The 20,223-nt window shown below is 45.8% G+C and overlaps 1 protein-coding gene across 1 annotated transcript in view; it reads left to right on the top strand.

The window, feature by feature from the left end:
* The window catches only part of LOC137350994 (myosin-7B-like), a 237,743-nt gene that overhangs the window by 197,090 nt on the left and 20,430 nt on the right, over positions 1-20,223 (top strand). Inside the window, exon 39 of the mRNA XM_068015735.1 lies at positions 16,373-16,477. Coding sequence (XP_067871836.1) covers positions 16,373-16,477 — 105 coding nt within the window. The remainder of the gene's footprint in view (positions 1-16,372; positions 16,478-20,223) is intronic.

The following is a 20,223-nucleotide window of genomic DNA, read 5'->3' as shown; positions in this document are numbered from 1 at the left end:
ATGGAAAACAGGCCCTCACTGTAAAGTGTCCATGTAAAAGAGGGCATCACTGTACACTATCCATAGAAAACAGGCCCTCACTGTAAAGTGTCCATGGAAAAGAGGCACTCACTGTAAAGTGTCCATGGAAAAGAGGCCCTCACTGTAAAGTGTCCATGGAAAACAGGCCCTCACTGTACAGTCTCTATGGAAAACAGGGCCTCACTGTCCAGTGTGAATGGAAAACAGGCCCTCACTGTAAAGTGTCCATGGAAAACAGGCCCTCACTGTACAGTGTCAATGGAAAACAGGCCCTCACTGTAAAGTGTCCATGTAAAAGAGGGCATCACTGTACACTATCCATAGAAAACAGGCCCTCACTGTAAAGTGTCCATGGAAAAGAGGCCCTCACTGTAAAGTGTCCATAGAAATCAGACCGTCACTGTACAGTGTCCATGGAAAACAAGCCCTCACTGTACAGTGTCAATGGAAAACAGGCCCTCACTGTACAGTGTCCATAGAAACCAGGCCCTCACTGTACAGTGTCAATGGAAAACAGGCCCTCACTGTACAGTGTCCATGGAAAACAGACCCTTACTATGCAGTGTCCATAGAAAACAAGCTCTCACTGTACAGTATCCATAGAAAACAGGCCCTCACTGCACAGTGTCTATGGAAAATAGGCGCTCACTGTACAGTGTCCATGGAAAACAGGCCCTCACTGTATAGTGTCCATAGAAAACAGGCCCTCATTGTACAGTGTCCATGGAAAACAGACCCTCACTGTACAGTGTCCATAAAAAACAGGCCCTCACTATGCAGTGTCCATAGAAAACAAGCTCTCACTGAACAGTATCCATAGAAAATAGGCCCTCACTGTACAGTGTCTGTAGAAATCAGGCCCTCACTGCACAGTGTCCATGGAAAATAGGCCCTCACTGTACAGTGTCCATGGAAAACAGACCCTCACTGTACAGTGTCCATGGAAAACAGGCCCTCACTGTACAGTGTCAATGGAAAACAGGCCCTCACTGTAATGTGTCCATGGAAAAGAGGCCCTCACTGTACAGTGTCCATGGAAAAGAGGCCCTCACTGTAAAGTGTCCATGGAAAAGAGGCCCTCACTGTAAAGTGTCCATGGAAAACAGGCCCTCACTGTACAGTCTCTATGGAAAACAGGCCCTCACTGTCCAGTGTGAATGGAAAACAGGCCCTCACTGTAAAGTGTCCATGGAAAACAGGCCCTCACTGTACAGTGTCAATGGAAAACAGGCCCTCACTGTAAAGTGTCCATGTAAAAGAGGGCATCACTGTACACTATCCATAGACAACAGGCCCTCACTGTAAAGTGTCCATGGAAAAGAGGCCCTCACTGTAAAGTGTCCATAGAAATCAGACCGTCACTGTACAGTGTCCATGGAAAACAAGCCCTCACTGTACAGTGTCAATGGAAAACAGGCCCTCACTGTACAGTGTCCATAGAAACCAGGCCCTCACTGTACAGTGTCAATGGAAAACAGGCCCTCACTGTACAGTGTCCATGGAAAACAGACCCTTACTATGCAGTGTCCATAGAAAACAAGCTCTCACTGTACAGTATCCATAGAATACAGGCCCTCACTGCACAGTGCCTATGGAAAATAGGCGCTCACTGTACAGTGTCCATGGAAAACAGGCCCTCACTGTATAGTGTCCATAGAAAACAGGCCCTCATTGTACAGTGTCCATGGAAAACAGACCCTCACTGTACAGTGTCCATAAAAAACAGGCCCTCATTATGCAGTGTCCATAGAAAACAAGCTCTCACTGAACAGTATCCATAGAAAATAGGCCCTCACTGTACAGTGTCTGTAGAAATCAGGCCCTCACTGCACAGTGTCCATGGAAAATAGGCCCTCACTGTACAGTGTCCATGGAAAACAGACCCTCACTGTACAGTGTCCATGGAAAACAGACCCTCACTGTACAGTGTCCATGGAAAACAGGCCCTCACTGTACAGTGTCAATGGAAAACAGGCCCTCACTGTACAGTGTCCATAGAAACCAGGCCCACACTGTATAGTGTCGATAGAAAACAGGCCCTCACTGCACAGTGTCAATGGGAAACAGGTCCTTACTGTACAGTGTCCATGGAAAACAGACACTCACTGTACAGTGTCCATAGCAAACAGGCCCTCACTACACAGTGTCCAAAGAAAACAGGCCCTCACTGTACAGTGTCAATGGAAAAGAGGCCCTCACTGTAAAGTGTCCATGGAAAACAGGCCCTCACTGTACAGTGTCTGTGGAAAACGAGCCCTCACTGTACAGTGTCCATGGAAAACAGGCCCTCACTGTACAATATCAATAGAAAACAGGCCCTCACTGTACAGTGTCCATAGAAAACAGGCCCTCACTGTTCAGTGTCTATGGAAAACAGGCCCTCACTATACAGTGTCCACGGAAAACAGGACCTCACTGTATAGTGTCTATGGAAAACAGGCCCTCACTATACAGTGGACATGGAAAACAGGCCCTCACTGTACAGTGTCCATAGAAACCAGGCCTCACTGTACAGTGTCCATAGAAAACAGGCCCTCACTATACAGTGGACATGGAAAACAGGCCCTCACTGTATAGTGTCGATAGAAAACAGCCCTCACTGTACAGTGTCCGTAGAAAACAGGCCCTCACTGCACAGTGTCTATGGAAAACAGGCCCTCACTATACAGTGTCCATGTAAAATAGGCCCTCACTGTACAGTGTCTATGGAAAATAGGCCCTCACTATACAGTGTCCATGGAAAAGAGGCACTCACTGTAAAGTGTCCATGGAAAAGAGGCCCTCACTGTAAAGTGTCCATGTAAAAGAGGGCCTCACTGTACACTATCCATAGAAAACAGGCCCTCACTGTAGAGTCTCTATGGAAAACAGGCCCTCACTGTAAAGTGTCCATGGAAAAGAGGCCCTCACTTTAAAGTGTCCATGGAAAAGAGGCCCTCACTGTACAGTCTGTATGGAAAACAGGCCCTCACTGTACAGTGTCAATGCAAAACAGGCCCTCACTGTAAAGTGTCAATGGAAAACAGGCCCTCACTGTACAGTGTCAATGGAAAACTGGCCCTCACTGTAAAATTTCCATGGAAAAGAGGCCCTCACTGTACAGTCTCTATGGAAAACAGGCCCTCACTGTACAGTGTCAATGGAAAACAGGCCCTCACTGTCCAGTCTCTATGGAAAACAGGCCCTCACTGTACAGTGTCAATGGAAAACAGGTCCTCACTGTACACTATCCATAGAAAACAGACCCTCACTGTAAAGTGTCCATGGAAAAGAGGCCCTCACTGTAAAGTGTCCATGGAAAAGAGGCCCTCACTGTAAAGTATCCATGGAAAACAGGCCCTCACTGTACAGTCTCCATGGAAAACAGGCCCTCACTGTACAGTGTCAATGGAAAACAGGCCCTCACTGTACAGTTTCCATGGAAAAGAGGCCCTCACTGTACACTATCCATAGAAAACAGACCCTCACTGTAAAGTGTCCATGGAAAAGAGGCCCTCACTGTACAGTGTCCATGGAAAAGAGGCACTCACTGTAAAGTGTCCATGGAAAAGAGGCCCTCACTGTAAAGTGTCCATGGAAAACAGGCCCTCACTGTAATGTGTCCATGGAAAAGAGGCCCTCACTGTAATGTGTCCATGGAAAAGAGGCCCTCACTGTACAGTGTCCATGGAAAAGAGGCCCTCACTGTAAAGTGTCCATGGAAAAGAGGCACTCACTGTAAAGTGTCCATGGAAAAGAGGCCCTCACTGTAAAGTGTCCATGGAAAACAGGCCCTCACTGTACAGTCTCTATGGAAAACAGGGCCTCACTGTCCAGTGTGAATGGAAAACAGGCCCTCACTGTAAAGTGTCCATGGAAAACAGGCCCTCACTGTACAGTGTCAATGGAAAACAGGCCCTCACTGTAAAGTGTCCATGTAAAAGAGGGCATCACTGTACACTATCCATAGAAAACAGGCCCTCACTGTAAAGTGTCCATGGAAAAGAGGCCCTCACTGTAAAGTGTCCATAGAAATCAGACCGTCACTGTACAGTGTCCATGGAAAACAAGCCCTCACTGTACAGTGTCAATGGAAAACAGGCCCTCACTGTACAGTGTCCATAGAAACCAGGCCCTCACTGTACAGTGTCAATGGAAAACAGGCCCTCACTGTACAGTGTCCATGGAAAACAGACCCTTACTATGCAGTGTCCATAGAAAACAAGCTCTCACTGTACAGTATCCATAGAAAACAGGCCCTCACTGCACAGTGTCTATGGAAAATAGGCGCTCACTGTACAGTGTCCATGGAAAACAGGCCCTCACTGTATAGTGTCCATAGAAAACAGGCCCTCATTGTACAGTGTCCATGGAAAACAGACCCTCACTGTACAGTGTCCATAAAAAACAGGCCCTCACTATGCAGTGTCCATAGAAAACAAGCTCTCACTGAACAGTATCCATAGAAAATAGGCCCTCACTGTACAGTGTCTGTAGAAATCAGGCCCTCACTGCACAGTGTCCATGGAAAATAGGCCCTCACTGTACAGTGTCCATGGAAAACAGACCCTCACTGTACAGTGTCCATGGAAAACAGGCCCTCACTGTACAGTGTCAATGGAAAACAGGCCCTCACTGTACAGTGTCCATAGAAACCAGGCCCTCACTGTATAGTGTCGATAGAAAACAGGCCCTCACTGCACAGTGTCAATGGGAAACAGGTCCTTACTGTACAGTGTCCATGGAAAACAGACCCTCACTGTACAGTGTCCATAGCAAACAGGCCCTCACTACACAGTGTCCAAAGAAAACAGGCCCTCACTGTACAGTGTCAATGGAAAACAGGCCCTCACTGTAAAGTGTCCATGGAAAACAGGCCCTCACTGTACAGTGTCTGTGGAAAACGAGCCCTCACTGTACAGTGTCCATGGAAAACAGGCCCTCACTGTACAATATCAATAGAAAACAGGCCCTCACTGTACAGTGTCCATAGAAAACAGGCCCTCACTGTTCAGTGTCTATGGAAAACAGGCCCTCACTATACAGTGTCCACGGAAAACAGGACCTCACTGTACAGTGTCTATGGAAAACAGGCCCTCACTATACAGTGGACATGGAAAACAGGCCCTCACTGTACAGTGTCCATAGAAACCAGGCCTCACTGTACAGTGTCCATAGAAAACAGGCCCTCACTATACAGTGGACATGGAAAACAGGCCCTCACTGTATAGTGTCGATAGAAAACAGGCCTCACTGTACAGTGTCCATAGAAAACAGGCCCTCACTGCACAGTGTCTATGGAAAACAGGCCCTCACTATACAGTGTCCATGTAAAATAGGCCCTCACTGTACAGTGTCTATGGAAAATAGGCCCTCACTATACAGTGTCCATGGAAAAGAGGCACTCACTGTAAAGTGTCCATGGAAAAGAGGCCCTCACTGTAAAGTGTCCATGGAAAAGAGGCCCTCACTGTAATGTGTCCATGGAAAAGAGGCCCTCACTGTACAGTGTCCATGGAAAAGAGGCCCTCACTGTAAAGAGTCCATGGAAAAGAGGCCCTCACTGTAAAGTGTCCATGGAAAAGAGGCCCTCACTGTAAAGTGTCCATGTAAAAGAGGCCCTCACTGTAAAGTGTCCATGGAAAACAGGCCCTCACTGTACAGTCTCTATGGAAAACAGGCCCTCTCTGTCCAGTGTCAATGGAAAACAGGACCTCACTGCAAAGTGTCCATGGAAAACAGGCCCTCACTGTACAGTGTCAATGGAAAACAGGCCCTCACTGTAAAGTGTCCATGTAAAAGAGGGCCTCACTGTACACTATCCATAGAAAACAGGCCCTCACTGTAAAGTGTCCATGGAAAAGAGGCCCTCACTGTAAAGTGTCCATAGAAATCAGACCCTCACTGTACAGTGTCCATGGAAAACAGGCCCTCACTGTACAGTGTCAATGGAAAACAGGCCCTCACTGTACAGTGTCCATAGAAACCAGGCCCTCACTGTACAGTGTCAATGGAAAACAGGCCCTCACTGTAACGTGTCCATGGAAAACAGACCCTCACTGCACAGTGTCTATGGAAAATATGCCCTCACTGTACAGTGTCCATGGAAAACAGACCCTTACTATGCAGTGTCCATAGAAAACAAGCTCTCACTATACAGTGTCCATGTAAAATAGGCCCTCACTGTACAGTGTCTATGGAAAATAGGCCCTCACTATACAGTGTCCATGGAAAAGAGGCACTCACTGTAAAGTGTCCATGGAAAAGAGGCCCTCACTGTAAAGTGTCCATGGAAAAGAGGCCCTCACTGTAATGTGTCCATGGAAAAGAGGCCCTCACTGTACAGTGTCCATGGAAAAGAGGCCCTCACTGTAAAGAGTCCATGGAAAAGAGGCCCTCACTGTAAAGTGTCCATGGAAAAGAGGCCCTCACTGTAAAGTGTCCATGTAAAAGAGGCCCTCACTGTAAAGTGTCCATGGAAAACAGGCCCTCACTGTACAGTCTCTATGGAAAACAGGCCCTCTCTGTCCAGTGTCAATGGAAAACAGGACCTCACTGCAAAGTGTCCATGGAAAACAGGCCCTCACTGTACAGTGTCAATGGAAAACAGGCCCTCACTGTAAAGTGTCCATGTAAAAGAGGGCCTCACTGTACACTATCCATAGAAAACAGGCCCTCACTGTAAAGTGTCCATGGAAAAGAGGCCCTCACTGTAAAGTGTCCATAGAAATCAGACCCTCACTGTACAGTGTCCATGGAAAACAGGCCCTCACTGTACAGTGTCAATGGAAAACAGGCCCTCACTGTACAGTGTCCATAGAAACCAGGCCCTCACTGTACAGTGTCAATGGAAAACAGGCCCTCACTGTAAAGTGTCCATGGAAAACAGACCCTCACTGCACAGTGTCTATGGAAAATATGCCCTCACTGTACAGTGTCCATGGAAAACAGACCCTTACTATGCAGTGTCCATAGAAAACAAGCTCTCACTATACAGTGTCCATGTAAAATAGGCCCTCACTGTACAGTGTCTATGGAAAATAGGCCCTCACTATACAGTGTCCATGGAAAAGAGGCACTCACTGTAAAGTGTCCATGGAAAAGAGGCCCTCACTGTAAAGTGTCCATGGAAAAGAGGCCCTCACTGTAATGTGTCCATGGAAAAGAGGCCCTCACTGTACAGTGTCCATGGAAAAGAGGCCCTCACTGTAAAGTGTCCATGGAAAAGAGGCCCTCACTGTAAAGTGTCCATGGAAAAGAGGCCCTCACTGTAAAGTGTCCATGTAAAAGAGGCCCTCACTGTAAAGTGTCCATGGAAAACAGGCCCTCACTGTACAGTCTCTATGGAAAACAGGCCCTCTCTGTCCAGTGTCAATGGAAAACAGGACCTCACTGCAAAGTGTCCATGGAAAACAGGCCCTCACTGTACAGTGTCAATGGAAAACAGGCCCTCACTGTAAAGTGTCCATGTAAAAGAGGGCCTCACTGTACACTATCCATAGAAAACAGGCCCTCACTGTAAAGTGTCCATGGAAAAGAGGCCCTCACTGTAAAGTGTCCATAGAAATCAGACCCTCACTGTACAGTGTCCATGGAAAACAGGCCCTCACTGTACAGTGTCAATGGAAAACAGGCCCTCACTGTACAGTGTCCATAGAAACCAGGCCCTCACTGTACAGTGTCAATGGAAAACAGGCCCTCACTGTAAAGTGTCCATGGAAAACAGACCCTCACTGCACAGTGTCTATGGAAAATATGCCCTCACTGTACAGTGTCCATGGAAAACAGACCCTTACTATGCAGTGTCCATAGAAAACAAGCTCTCACTGTACAGTATCCATAGAAAACAGGCCCTCACTGTACAGTGTCTATGGAAAATAGGCCCTCACTGTACAGTGTCCATGGAAAACAGGCCCTCACTGTATAGTGTCCATAGAAAACAGATCCTCATTGTACAGTGTCCATGGAAAACAGACCCTCACTGTACAGTGTCCATAAAAAACAGGCCCTCACTATGCAGTGTCCATAGAAAACAAGCTCTCACTGTACAGTATCCATAGAAAATAGGCCCTCACTGTACAGTGTCCGTAGAAATCAGGCCCTCACTGCACAGTGTCCATGGAAAATAGGCCCTCACTGTACAGTGTCCATGGAAAACAGACCCTCACTGTACAGTGTCCATGGAAAACAGGCCCTCACTGTACAGTGTCAATGGAAAACAGGCCCTCACTGTACAGTGTCCATAGAAACCAGGCCCTCACTGTATAGTGTCAATGGGAAACAGGTCCTTACTGTACAGTGTCCATGGAAAACAGACCCTCACTGGTCAGTGTCCATAGCAAACAGGCCCTCACTACACAGTGTCCATAGAAAGCAGGCCCTCACTGTATAGTGTCCAAAGAAAACAGGCCCTCACTGTACAGTGTGAATGGAAAACAGGCCCTCACTGTAAAGTGTCCATGGAAAACAGGCCCTCACTGTACAGTGAGGGCTCGTTTTCCACAGACACTGTACAGTGAGGGCCTGTTTTCCATGTACACTGTATAGTGAGGGCCTGTTTTCCATAGACACTGTACAGTGAGGTCCTGTTTTCCGTGGACACTGTATAGTGAGGGCCTGTTTTCCATAGACACTGTACAGTGAGGGCCTGTTTTCTATGGACACTGTACAGTGAGGGCCTGTTTTCTATTGATATTGTACAGTGAGGGCCTGTTTTCCATGGACACTGTACAGTGAGGGCTCGTTTTCCACAGACACTGTACAGTGTCCATGGAAAACAGGCCCTCACTGTACAATATCAATAGAAAACAGGCCCTCACTGTACAGTGTCCATAGAAAACAGGCCCTCACTGTACAGTGTCTATGGAAAACAGGCCCTCACTATACAGTGTCCACGGAAAACAGGACCTCACTGTACAGTGTCTATGGAAAACAGGCCCTCACTATACAGTGTACATGGAAAACAGGCCCTCACTGTACAGTGTCCATAGAAACCAGGCCCTCACTGTATAGTGTCGATAGAAAACAGGCCTCACTGTACAGTGTCCATAGAAAACAGGCCCTCACTGTACAGTGTCTATGGAAAACAGGCCCTCACTATACAGTGTCCATGGAAAATAGGCCCTCACTGTACAGTGTCTATGGAAAATAGGCCCTCACTATACAGTGTCCATGGAAAACAGGCCCTCACTGTACAGTGTCCATAGAAAACAGGCCCTCACTGTACAGTGTCCATAGAAAACAGGCCCTCACTGTACAGTGTCAATGGAAAACAGGCCCTCACTGTACAGTGTCCATGGAAAACAGGCCCTCACTGTACAATATCAATAGAAAACAGGGCCTCACTGTACAGTGTCCATAGAAAACAGGCCCTCACAGTGTCTATGGAAAACAGGCCCTCACTATACAGTGTCCATGGAAAATAGGCCCTCACTGTACAGTGTCCATAGAAAACAGGCCCTCACTGCACAGTGTCTATGAAAAACAGGCCCTCACTGTACAGTGTCAGTGGAAAACAGGCCCTCACTGTACACTGTTCAGAGAAACCAGGCCCTCACTGTGTAGTGTCGATAGAAAACAGGCCCTCACTGTACAGTGTCCATGGAAAACAGACCCTCACTTTACAGTGTCCATGGAAAACAGGCCCTAACTGTACAGTGTCAATGGAAAACCGGCCCTCACTGAACAGTGTCCAGAGAAACCAGGCCCTCACTGTATAGTGTCGATAGAAAACAGAACCTCACTGTGCAGTGTCAATGGAAAACAGGTCATTACTGTACAGTGTCCATGGAAAACAGACCCTCACTGTACAGTGTCCATAGAAAACAGGCCCTCACTGTGCAGTTTCAGTGGAAAACAGGTCCTTACTGTACAGTGTCCATGGAAAACAGGCCCTCACTGTACAGTGTCTATAGAAAACAGGCCCTCACTGTACAGTGTCAATGGAAAACAGGCCCTCACTGTAAAGTGTCCATGTAAAAGAGGCCCTCACTGTAAAGTGTCCATAGAAATCAGACCCTCACTGTACAGTGTCCATGGAAAACAGGCCCTCACTGTACAGTGTCCATGGAAAAGAGGCCCTCACTGTAAAGTGTCCATAGAAATCAGACCCTCACTGTACAGTGTCCATGGAAAACAGGCCCTCACTGTACAGTGTCAATGGAAAACAGGCCCTCACTGTACAGTGTCCATAGAAACCAGGCCCTCACTGTACAGTGTCAATGGAAAACAGGCCCTCACTGTAAAGTGTCCATGGAAAACAGACCCTCACTGCACAGTGTCTATGGAAAATATGCCCTCACTGTACAGTGTCCATGGAAAACAGACCCTTACTATGCAGTGTCCATAGAAAACAAGCTCTCACTGTACAGTATCCATAGAAAACAGGCCCTCACTGTACAGTGTCTATGGAAAATAGGCCCTCACTGTACAGTGTCCATGGAAAACAGGCCCTCACTGTATAGTGTCCATAGAAAACAGATCCTCATTGTACAGTGTCCATGGAAAACAGACCCTCACTGTACAGTGTCCATAAAAAACAGGCCCTCACTATGCAGTGTCCATAGAAAACAAGCTCTCACTGTACAGTATCCATAGAAAATAGGCCCTCACTGTACAGTGTCCGTAGAAATCAGGCCCTCACTGCACAGTGTCCATGGAAAATAGGCCCTCACTGTACAGTGTCCATGGAAAACAGACCCTCACTGTACAGTGTCCATGGAAAACAGGCCCTCACTGTACAGTGTCAATGGAAAACAGGCCCTCACTGTACAGTGTCCATAGAAACCAGGCCCTCACTGTATAGTGTCAATGGGAAACAGGTCCTTACTGTACAGTGTCCATGGAAAACAGACCCTCACTGGTCAGTGTCCATAGCAAACAGGCCCTCACTACACAGTGTCCATAGAAAGCAGGCCCTCACTGTATAGTGTCCAAAGAAAACAGGCCCTCACTGTACAGTGTGAATGGAAAACAGGCCCTCACTGTAAAGTGTCCATGGAAAACAGGCCCTCACTGTACAGTGAGGGCTCGTTTTCCACAGACACTGTACAGTGAGGGCCTGTTTTCCATGTACACTGTATAGTGAGGGCCTGTTTTCCATAGACACTGTACAGTGAGGTCCTGTTTTCCGTGGACACTGTATAGTGAGGGCCTGTTTTCCATAGACACTGTACAGTGAGGGCCTGTTTTCTATGGACACTGTACAGTGAGGGCCTGTTTTCTATTGATATTGTACAGTGAGGGCCTGTTTTCCATGGACACTGTACAGTGAGGGCTCGTTTTCCACAGACACTGTACAGTGTCCATGGAAAACAGGCCCTCACTGTACAATATCAATAGAAAACAGGCCCTCACTGTACAGTGTCCATAGAAAACAGGCCCTCACTGTACAGTGTCTATGGAAAACAGGCCCTCACTATACAGTGTCCACGGAAAACAGGACCTCACTGTACAGTGTCTATGGAAAACAGGCCCTCACTATACAGTGTACATGGAAAACAGGCCCTCACTGTACAGTGTCCATAGAAACCAGGCCCTCACTGTATAGTGTCGATAGAAAACAGGCCTCACTGTACAGTGTCCATAGAAAACAGGCCCTCACTGTACAGTGTCTATGGAAAACAGGCCCTCACTATACAGTGTCCATGGAAAATAGGCCCTCACTGTACAGTGTCTATGGAAAATAGGCCCTCACTATACAGTGTCCATGGAAAACAGGCCCTCACTGTACAGTGTCCATAGAAAACAGGCCCTCACTGTACAGTGTCCATAGAAAACAGGCCCTCACTGTACAGTGTCAATGGAAAACAGGCCCTCACTGTACAGTGTCCATGGAAAACAGGCCCTCACTGTACAATATCAATAGAAAACAGGGCCTCACTGTACAGTGTCCATAGAAAACAGGCCCTCACAGTGTCTATGGAAAACAGGCCCTCACTATACAGTGTCCATGGAAAATAGGCCCTCACTGTACAGTGTCCATAGAAAACAGGCCCTCACTGCACAGTGTCTATGAAAAACAGGCCCTCACTGTACAGTGTCAGTGGAAAACAGGCCCTCACTGTACACTGTTCAGAGAAACCAGGCCCTCACTGTGTAGTGTCGATAGAAAACAGGCCCTCACTGTACAGTGTCCATGGAAAACAGACCCTCACTTTACAGTGTCCATGGAAAACAGGCCCTAACTGTACAGTGTCAATGGAAAACCGGCCCTCACTGAACAGTGTCCAGAGAAACCAGGCCCTCACTGTATAGTGTCGATAGAAAACAGAACCTCACTGTGCAGTGTCAATGGAAAACAGGTCATTACTGTACAGTGTCCATGGAAAACAGACCCTCACTGTACAGTGTCCATAGAAAACAGGCCCTCACTGTGCAGTTTCAGTGGAAAACAGGTCCTTACTGTACAGTGTCCATGGAAAACAGGCCCTCACTGTACAGTGTCTATAGAAAACAGGCCCTCACTGTACAGTGTCAATGGAAAACAGGTCCTTACTGTACAGTGTCTATAGAAAACAGGCCCTCACTGTACAGTGTCTATAGAAAACAGGCCCTCACTGTACAGTGTCAGTGGAAAACAGGCCCTCACTGTACACTGTTCAGAGAAACCAGGCCCACACTGTGTAGTGTCGATAGAAAACAGGCCCTCACTGTACAGTGTCCATGGAAAACAGACCCTCACTTTACAGTGTCCATGGAAAACAGGCCCTCACTGTACAGTGTCAATGGAAAACCGGCCCTCACTGAACAGTGTCCAGAGAAACCAGGCCCTCACTGTATAGTGTCGATAGAAAACAGAACCTCACTGTACAGTGTCAATGGAAAACAGGTCATTACTGTACAGTGTCCATGGAAAACAGGCCCTCACTGTATAGTGTCCATAGAAAACAGGCCCTCACTGTACAGTGTCCATAGAAAACAGGCTCTCACTGTACACTGACAATGGAAAACAGCCCCTCACTGTAAATTGTCCATAGAAAACAGACCCTCACTGTCCAGTGTCCATAGAAAACAGGCCCTCACTGTATAGTGTCGATGGAAAACAGCCCCTCACTGTCCAGTGTCAATGGAAAACAGGTCCTTACTGTGCAGTGTCCATGGAAAGCAGACCCTCACTGCACAGTGTCCATGGAAAACAGGCTCTCACTGTAAATTGTCCATAGAAAACAGACCCTCACAGTCCAGTGTCCATAGAAAACAGGCCCTCACTGTATAGTGTCGATGGAAAACAGCCCCTCACTGTACAGTGTCAATGGAAAACAGGTCCTTACTGTACAGTGTCCATGGAAAACAGACCCTCACTGTACAGTGTCCATAGCAAACAGGCCCTCACGATACAGTGTCCATAGAAAACAGGCCCTCACTGTACTGTGTCTATGGAAAACAGGCCCTCACTGTACAATATCAATAGAAAATAGGCCCTCACTGTATAGTGTCCATAAAAAACAGGCCCTCACTGTACAGTGTCCATAGAAAACAGGCCCTCACTGTACAGTGTCCGTAGAAAACAGGCCCTCACTACACAGTGTCTATGGAAAACAGGCCCTCACTGTACAGTGTCCATGGAAAACAGGCCCTCACTATACAGTGTCCATAGAAAACAGACCCCCACTGTGCAGTGTTCATAGAAAACAGGCCCTCACTGTACAGTGTCAATGGAAAACAGGCCCTCACTGTACAGTGTCCATAGAAACCAGGCCCTCACTGTATAGTGTCGATAGAAAACAGGCCCTCACTGTACAGTGTCAATGGAAAACAGGTCCTTACTGTACAGTGTCCATGGAAAACAGACCCTCACTGTACATTGTCTATAGCAAACAGGCCCTCACTATACAGTGTCCATAGAAAACAGGCCCTCACTGTACAGTGTCCAAAGAAAACAGGCCCTCACTGTACAGTGTCTGTGGAAAACGAGCCCTCACTGTACAGTGTCCATGGAAAACAGGCCCTCACTGTACAATATCGATAGAAAACAGGCCCTCACTGTACAGTGTCCATAGAAAACAGGCCCTCACTGTACAGTGTCTATGGAAAACAGGCCCTCACTGTACAGTGTCCATGGAAAACAGGCCCTCACTGTACAGTGTCTATGGAAAACAGGCCCTCACTATACAGTGTCCATGGAAACAGGCCCTCACTGTACAGTGTCTATGGAAAACAGGCCCTCACTATACAGTGTCCATGGAAAACAGGCCCTCACTGTATAGTGTCCATAAAAAACAGGCCCTCACTGTACAGTGTCCATAGAAAACAGGCCCTCACTGTACAGTGTCAATGGAAAACAGGTCCTTACTGTACAGTGTCCATGGAAAGCAGACTCTCACTGTACAGTGTCCATGGAAAACATCCCCTCACTGTACAGTGTCCATGGAAAACAGCCCCTCACTGTACAGTGTCCATAGAAAACAGACCCTCACTGTACAGTGTCCATAGAAAACAGGCCCTCACTGTATAGTGTCCATAGAAAACAGCCCCTCACTGTATAGTGTCCATAGAAAACAGGCCCTCACTGTATAGTGTCCATAGAAAACAGGCCCTCACTGTACTGTGTCTATGGAAAACAGGCCCTCACTTTACAGTGTCTATGGAAAAGGTCGAGGAAAACGGAATTATAGACCAGTCAGCCTGACTTCGGTAGTGGGGATTATTCTAGACTCCATTATCAAAGATTTTATAGCAGAGCACTTGGAGAAGAGTGATAGAATCGGACAGATTTATGGATTTATGAAAGGGAAATCATGCTTGACAAATCTACTAGAATTCTTCGAGGGTGTAACTAGTAGAGTTGATGAGGGGCAGCCAGTGGATGTGGTTTATTTGGACTTTCAGAAGGCTTTTAACAAAGCCCCACATAAGAGATTAATGTTTAAGATTATAGTGCATGGGATTGAGGGTAGTGTATTGCGATGGATAGAAAATTGGTTGGCAGACAGGAAACAAAGAGTAGGGATAAATGGGTCTTTTTCCAAATGGCAGGCAGTGACTAGTGGGGTACCGCAGCTATTCACAATATATATTCATGATTTAGATGAGGGAACTAAATTTAATATCTCCAAATTTGCAGATGACACAAAACTGGGTGGGAGGGTGAGTTGTGAGGAGGATGCAGAGATGCTTCAGGGTGATTTGGACAAGTTGAGTGAGTGGGCTAATACATGGCAGATGCAGTATAATATGGATAAATGTGAGGTTATCCACTTTGGTAGCAAAAACAGGAAGGCAGATTATTATCTGAACGGCTATAAACTGAGAGAGGGGAATATGCAATGAGACGTGAGTGTTCTCCTACACCAGTTGCTGAAGGTAAGCATGCAGGTGCAATAGGCGGTAAAAAAGGCAGTGGTATGTTGGCCTTCATAGCGAGAGGATTCAAGTACAGAAGCAGGGATGTCTTGCTGCAATTATACAGGGCCACACCTGGAATATTGTATGCAGTTTTGGTCATCTTATCTGAGGAAGGATGCTCTTGCTGTAGAGGGAGTGCAGCAAAAGTTTACCAGACTGATTCCTGGGATGGCAGGACTGACATATGAAGAGAGATTGAGTCGGTTAGGATTATATTCGCTGGAGCTCAGAAGAGTGAGAGGGGGATCTCACAGAAACCTATAAAATTCTAACAGGACTTGACAGGGTAGGTGCAGGAAGGATGTTCCCGATGGTGGGGGAGTCCAGATCCAGGGGCCATAGTCTAAGGATACAGGGTAAACCTTTCAGGACTGAGATGAGGAGAAATTTCTTCACCCAGAGAGTGGTGAGCCTGTGGAATTCGCTACCACAGAAAGCAGTTGAGGCCAAAACATTGTATGTTTTCAAGAAGGAGTTAGATATAGCTGTTGGGTCTAAAGGGATCAAAGGGTATGGGGCAAAAGCCGGAACAGGTTACTGAGTTGGATGATCAGCCATGATCATAATGAATGGCGGAGCAGGCTCGAAGGGCTGAATGGCCTACTCCTGCTCCTATTTTCTATGTTTCTATGAAAACAGACCCTCACTGTACATTATCCATGGAAAAATGTCCTTTCTCTGACAAACTTTATATGCAATAATATGCTCACTGAACTAAACATTGGCATTCTGTAAAACTGCTCATCCTCCACAGCACGATATTCCTCATAGATCAAGATGCCACTATTGATGCCACACACAAACTTGCTACATGTAAACTGCTCCCACTGCACCAAAAGCACAGCCTCAGGTTTATTATACTAGATATAAACCTGGTGCATGTTAACTCACCTTTGCCCTGGGCCAGCTGAAACCTCTCCTGCAACTTCACAACTGCAAAATTTGGGGCTTCTACTTGTTATTAAATTGCCAGTTCAGGTGTGTGACCTGCCTTTAAAAAATGTGGCAAATTTATTTCAAACTGCAGATTCGGGAGATGGAGGAGGACATTTCCATTGAGAAGAAGAAAAATGCTGAGTTACAGAGAGGAATAAGAAAGCAGGAACGTTGCGTTAAAGAACTCAACATCCAGGTAACTGACTGTATCTGCCTGTTGGCAATTCTGCAGACAAATTAGCAGCTACTTGGTGTGAGACAGACAGCACCAGACACAGTCCAAGCTGCTATGAAAACACTATCTGTCTAATGGTGCAGCTACTTGGCAACCCAGGCCGCCCTCCCAACAACCCCAATGAAGCACCTTTTGAAGTGTAGTCACCGATGTAAAAAATGAGGCAGCTAGTTTGCACACAGCAAGATCCCACAAGCAGCGATGTGACAATGTGATGTTTATTGAGGGATAAGTATTGGCCAGGACACCATGGAGAACTCCACTGATCGTCTTTGAAGCAATGCTATGGGATCTTTTACATCGACCTAAGAGGGCTGATCCGTTTAATGTCTCATCTGGAAGATGGCACCTCCGACAGTACAGCACTTCCTCGCCACTGCACAGGAGTGTCAGCTTTGATTTTTGTGTTCAAGTCCTAGTGTTGGGGTCTGAGCCAAGAGAGCTACCACTAAGCCACAAATAATTTAAGAAACAGGTGATAAAAGAAAAAAGACCTGCATTTATACAGCGCCTTTCACAAGCACAGGACATCAAAATGCATTTTACTGCCAATGAAGTTCTTTTTGAAGTGTAGTCACTATTGTAATGTAGGAAACATGGCAGCTAATGGGCTCAAAGCAAGCTCCCACTAACAGCAATATGATAATGAAGAGATAAACTGTTTTTGTGACGTTGATTGAGAGATAAATATTGACATTACTGAGTATATTGACATTATAGCACATCCTCAATACCGTAGATAAGGCTTTAAAGTAAATAGTGGGGGGGAGGGTTCAATTGAAGGGAAGTTTAAAAAGTCGAAAAGTAACGAGAGAGGTGCAGGGTAGTGAAGGAGCATACATTAATCAGAGAGTGACAGGAAGAGACAGGGAATACAAGCACAAGAGTACAGCAGAAATTAGAACCAGAGTAGGTAAAAATGATAAAAAGTCAAAGCTTAAGGCTCTTTATCTGAACGCACAATGCATTTGTAACAAGATAGATGAGCTGACGGCACAGATAGAAATAAATGATGATTTGATAGCTATCACTGAGACGTGGTTGCAGGATGATCAGGACAGGAATCTTTGAATGTTCAAGGATATTCGACGTTCCAGAAGAATAGGCAGAAAGGAAAAGGAGGTGGGGTAGCTTTGTTAATAAAGGAAGGGATCAGTGCAGTTGTAAGTAATGATATAGGTGTAATAGATAGTGATGTAGAAGCAGTTTGGGTGGAAATAAGGAATAGAAAGGGAAAGAAATCACGGGTGGGAGTGGTCTCCGAGAAGTTGCCTCTCTGTAGGACAAAGTATTAATTAGGAAATAATGGAGGCGTGTAAGAAGGTTACTACAATTATCATGGGTGATTTTAATCTGCATATAGACTGGATAAATCAAATTGGCAAGGGTAACATGGAAGACGAATTTTAGAGTGCCTCAGGGATTGTTACTTAGAGCAATATGTTGCAGAACTACCCAGGAACAGACTAATTTAGATTTGATAATGTGTAATGAGGTAGGATTAATAAGAGATCTCATAGTTAAGGATCCTTTACGGGGAAGCGATCAAAACATGGTAGAATTTCAAATTCAGTTCGAGGGTGAGCAACTGGGGTCTCAAACCAGTGTCTTCAACTTAAACAAGGGCAATTACAGAGGTATGAAGAAAGAGTTGTCTACAGCGGGCTGGGAAGATAGACGAAAGGGAAAGTCAGTAGATGAGCAGTGGCAGACTTTTAAGGAGATATTTCATAACACTCAGCAAACATTTATTCCAGTCAGAAGGAAGGACTCGAAGAGAACGATGAACCACCCGTGGATAACAAAGGAAGTTGAGGAGAGTATCAAATCAAAAACAAAGGCCGACAATGCGGTGAAAACGAGTGGTAGGCCAGAGGATTGGGAATTTTTTAGAAACCAGCAGCGGATGACTAAAAAAGTAATAATGAGGGAGAAAATTGATTATGAGAGTAAATTGGCAAGAAATATAAAAACAAACAGTAAGAGCTTCTACGGGTATATTAAAAGGAAGAGAGTAGCTAAAGTAATTGTGGGACCCTTAGAGGATGAGACTGGGGAATTAATAACAGGGAACAGGGAGATGGCAGATAATTTAAACCAATATTTTGCATCTGTCTTCACGGTGGAGGGCACTATAAACATCCCAACAATAATAGATGAACAAGGTGTAAATGGGAGGGAGGAACTTGTCACAATCTCTATCACAAGAGAAATGGTGTTGGACAAACTGATGGGACTAAAGGCAGACAAGTCACCAGGACCTGATGGCCTGTATCCAAGGGTTTTAAAAGAAGTGGCTGCAGAGATAGTGGAGACATTGGTCATAATATACCAAAACTCACTGGATCCCGGTAGGGTACCAGCGGATTGGAAAACCGCTAATATGACACCCCTATTCAAGAAAGGAGGGAGACAGAAAGCAGGAAACTACAGATCAGTTAGCTTAACATCAGTCATTGGGAAAATGCTAGAGTCCATTATTAGGAAGAAATAGCATGACATTTAGAAAAACATAATGCAATCAAACAGAGTCAACATGGCTTTATGAAAGGGAAATCATGTTTGACAAATTTGTTAGAGTTCTTTGAGGATATAACAAGCAGAGTGGATACAGGGGAACCAGTAGATGTAGTGTATTTGGATTTTCAGAAGTTGTTTGATAAGGTGCCACATAAAAGGTTATTGCACAAAATAAGAGCTCAGGGTATTGGGGGTAATGTGTTGGCATGGATTGAGGACTGGCTAACACACAGAAGGCACAGAGTTGGGATCAATGGGTCTTTTTCAGGTTGGAAAGCCGTAACTAGTGGGGTGCCACAAGGTTCGGTCCGAGGGCCTCAACTATTTACTATCTATATTAATGACTTGGAGGAAGGGACAGAGTGTAGTGTATCCAAATTTGCTGATGATACAAAAATAGGTGGGAAAGCATGTAGTGATAAGGACACAAAGAATCTGCAATGAGATATAGATCGGTTAAGTGAGTGGGCAAAAACTTGGCAGATGGAGTTTAATGTGGGAAAGTGTGAAGTAATCCACTTTGGTAGGAAAAATAAAAAGGCAGATTATTTTTTAGATGGAGAAAGACTACAAAATACTGAAGTACAGAGGGATCTGGGTGTTCTTGTGCATGAAACACAAAAAATTAGCATGCAGGTGCAGCAAGTAATTAGGAAGGCAAGTGGAATTTTGGCCTTTATTGCTAGGGGGTTAGAGTTCAAACATAGGGAAGTCTTATTACAACTGTACAGGGTGTTGGTGAGGCCACACCTGGAGTACTGCGTATAGTTTTGGTCTCCCTATTTAAGGAAGGATATACTAGCACTGGAGGCAGTTCAGAAAAGGTTCACTAGGCTGATTCCTGGGATGAAGGGGTTGTCTTATCAAGAACAGCTAAACAGGTTCGGCCTTTATTCACTGGAGTTTAGAAGAATGAGAGGTGATCTTATTGAAACCTGTAAGATTCTAAGGGGGCATGACAGGGTAGATGTTGAGAAGATGTTTCCACTGGTGGGGGAATCTCAAACTAGGGGACATAGTTACAGAATAAGGGGGTACACATTTAAAACTGAGATGCAAAGGAATTTCTTCTCTCAGAGTGTGGTGAATCTCTGGAATTCTGTACCTCAGAGAGTTGTGGAGGTTAGATCATTAAACATATTTAAGGAGGAGGTAGATAGATTTTTGAAATCTCGGGGAGTCGAGGG

Source organism: Heterodontus francisci, chromosome 2, assembly GCF_036365525.1.
Source record: "Heterodontus francisci isolate sHetFra1 chromosome 2, sHetFra1.hap1, whole genome shotgun sequence".
In the NCBI taxonomy this organism is placed as follows: domain Eukaryota; kingdom Metazoa; phylum Chordata; class Chondrichthyes; order Heterodontiformes; family Heterodontidae; genus Heterodontus; species Heterodontus francisci.
This window is presented reverse-complemented; position numbering and strand designations above follow the sequence as displayed.